At 37.8% G+C, this 2086-nt stretch overlaps 1 protein-coding gene across 1 annotated transcript in view; it reads left to right on the plus strand.

Annotated features, from left to right (window-relative positions):
- The window catches only part of LOC128251348 (low-density lipoprotein receptor-related protein 2-like), a gene marked incomplete at both ends in the record, with an annotated part of 9188 nt that overhangs the window by 4868 nt on the left and 2234 nt on the right, over positions 1-2086 (plus strand). Inside the window, 2 exons of the mRNA XM_052978215.1 lie at positions 638-766; positions 1648-1773. Coding sequence (XP_052834175.1) covers positions 638-766; positions 1648-1773 — 255 coding nt within the window. The remainder of the gene's footprint in view (positions 1-637; positions 767-1647; positions 1774-2086) is intronic.

Here is a 2086-nt window from a genome sequence, read left to right on the forward strand (position 1 = left end):
TTGACAACAGCGATTAATAATAATATATCAGTTGTCAGGAATGTGTTTAATTTGTAAAAATTGGTCTATTTAATAGTGCTACACTCACTAGCATAGCTATAGAGGGGTGGAAAGGGTGGTCCACCCCATGTGGCACTTTTATGGGGTCTGTTGTAGGTTATAAGCCTGCATGGGCCGTACTGAAATTAGATGATAGTGGTTTTAATGTCAGGACACAGACACTGGTCACTGTTGAATGCAACAATCGATATTTGCCCGGGGACCACAAATTGAAGGGCTGCCCTGGGCGGCACACACTCTAGCTACACCACTGATTACACGGCTAAACTTACTGGGTACTTAAGCAGAGTGATCATGGGTAGTTGATGGGTTGTGTGTAGTGCTGATGAAAGAGAAATAACTTTTGAAATATGCACATACACCCAGTACTTTTTTTTGTTCTGTCTGCTTAAATATACAGGAACACAAGCTATCAAATTACTTAGAAAGTGACAGAGAGAGAGAGAGAGAGAAATGGTTTGGTAATTTTCAGTTCTTTTCCCCCTCCTGTGTATGCACCTTTTCCCCTTCCTCTGTATGCAAATAGCCAACAAAACGCATTAGTGTCTAACAGTACTTTTATTTTGATATTACTCAGATGTAACAACTGCTGAAGGTTGTCGAGAAGGATATTTCCGGTGCTTAGGTGGATCGTGTCTTCCTAATAATTGGCGTTGTGATGGTCACAAGGATTGTGAATCTGGGTCTGATGAAAATTCAACCTGTAGTAAGTGATGGAAACCTATTTTTAAAATTTTTATCTGCAGATTTGTTTTTATATGGCAGTTTTATCCTGATTGTTTATTTCATTATTTTACATCCATTCTCACTCACATCCATTAAGAAATATAAATATAGAACCTGCAGACGAAGAGACAGACAGACCTGAAGCAGACCTGTAGTGAAAGGAGCATATCATTGATGAAGCTGTGAATGACAGCAAAAGGGCTTTGGCAAACCTAAGTGATTGATTAACTGAATGATTAATCAAACAATCAATTAGTTAATTGCTTAGATGATAAACTAATTGACCAACAATAATAAAAGAAGTGAAATAGAATCAGTGTGCATGTGTTTATTACTGGCATAATGACCCTCCAAAGATACAACAAAATTGCTCATAATTATTTTAATCAAATCCAAGTGAATGGTTACCTAATACCAACAGAGTGTGCTGGGTGCTTTTACCATGGATGTATGCATGTTTGTCTATATGTATGTATATTCAATGTTTGAAAACTTCAACTGTAATTTTACAATTTAATATTGTTAGGAATTGTATTAAAAACTTGTTTAAAATAATTTGTGGATTGTAGAAATATAACTGAGTTTATTGCACATAAACTTTGACAACAAAATCTTATAGGGACCCCCAAGGGTCATATGGACACTGGTTGAGAACCTCTTATCTATATAGTGTCTCTGTCAACTCATGACTGCACAAACACCTAAAGCAATAGGCAGAAACAAGGTGCACATTACCAGGCTGTTGCTCATTTGTCAGTGATTACTATCAATGTGTGTCTGTGTGTGAAATTTTAATTAAATGTTTATGAATTGAGTAAATTGTGTTATTTTGTTGTGTTTTTTCTTTTTTTTAATTTCTAGTCACAAAAGCATGTCCAGCTCAACGGTTCCGATGCAAAACTGGTTTATGTATTCCTAAACGTTGGATCTGTGACAACATCAATGACTGCGGAGATAATTCCGATGAAGGCGCTGCACAAAATTGTCGTAAGATCTCTTATTCCTTCAATTCATTTGTTTTGCTTTTTCATTTCATCTTCTTTACTTTTTTGCTTTGTTTTGTTGGGGCACAAAAAGTACCATTCGAGCATGGTCAATGCCAATTCCTCCTGCCTGGCCCCCATGCCAGTGGCATGTAAAAAGCACCATTCGAGCATGGTCAAAGCCAGTACCATCTGACTAGCCCCCATGCTGGTGGCATGTAAAAGGCACCATTTGAGCATGCCAGTACTACCTCACTGGCTCCCATTAAAAAGCACCCACTATACTCTCAGAGTGGTTGGCGTTATGAAGGGCATCC

Source organism: Octopus bimaculoides, unplaced genomic scaffold (assembly GCF_001194135.2).
Source record: "Octopus bimaculoides isolate UCB-OBI-ISO-001 unplaced genomic scaffold, ASM119413v2 Scaffold_99346, whole genome shotgun sequence".
Taxonomy (NCBI): domain Eukaryota; kingdom Metazoa; phylum Mollusca; class Cephalopoda; order Octopoda; family Octopodidae; genus Octopus; species Octopus bimaculoides.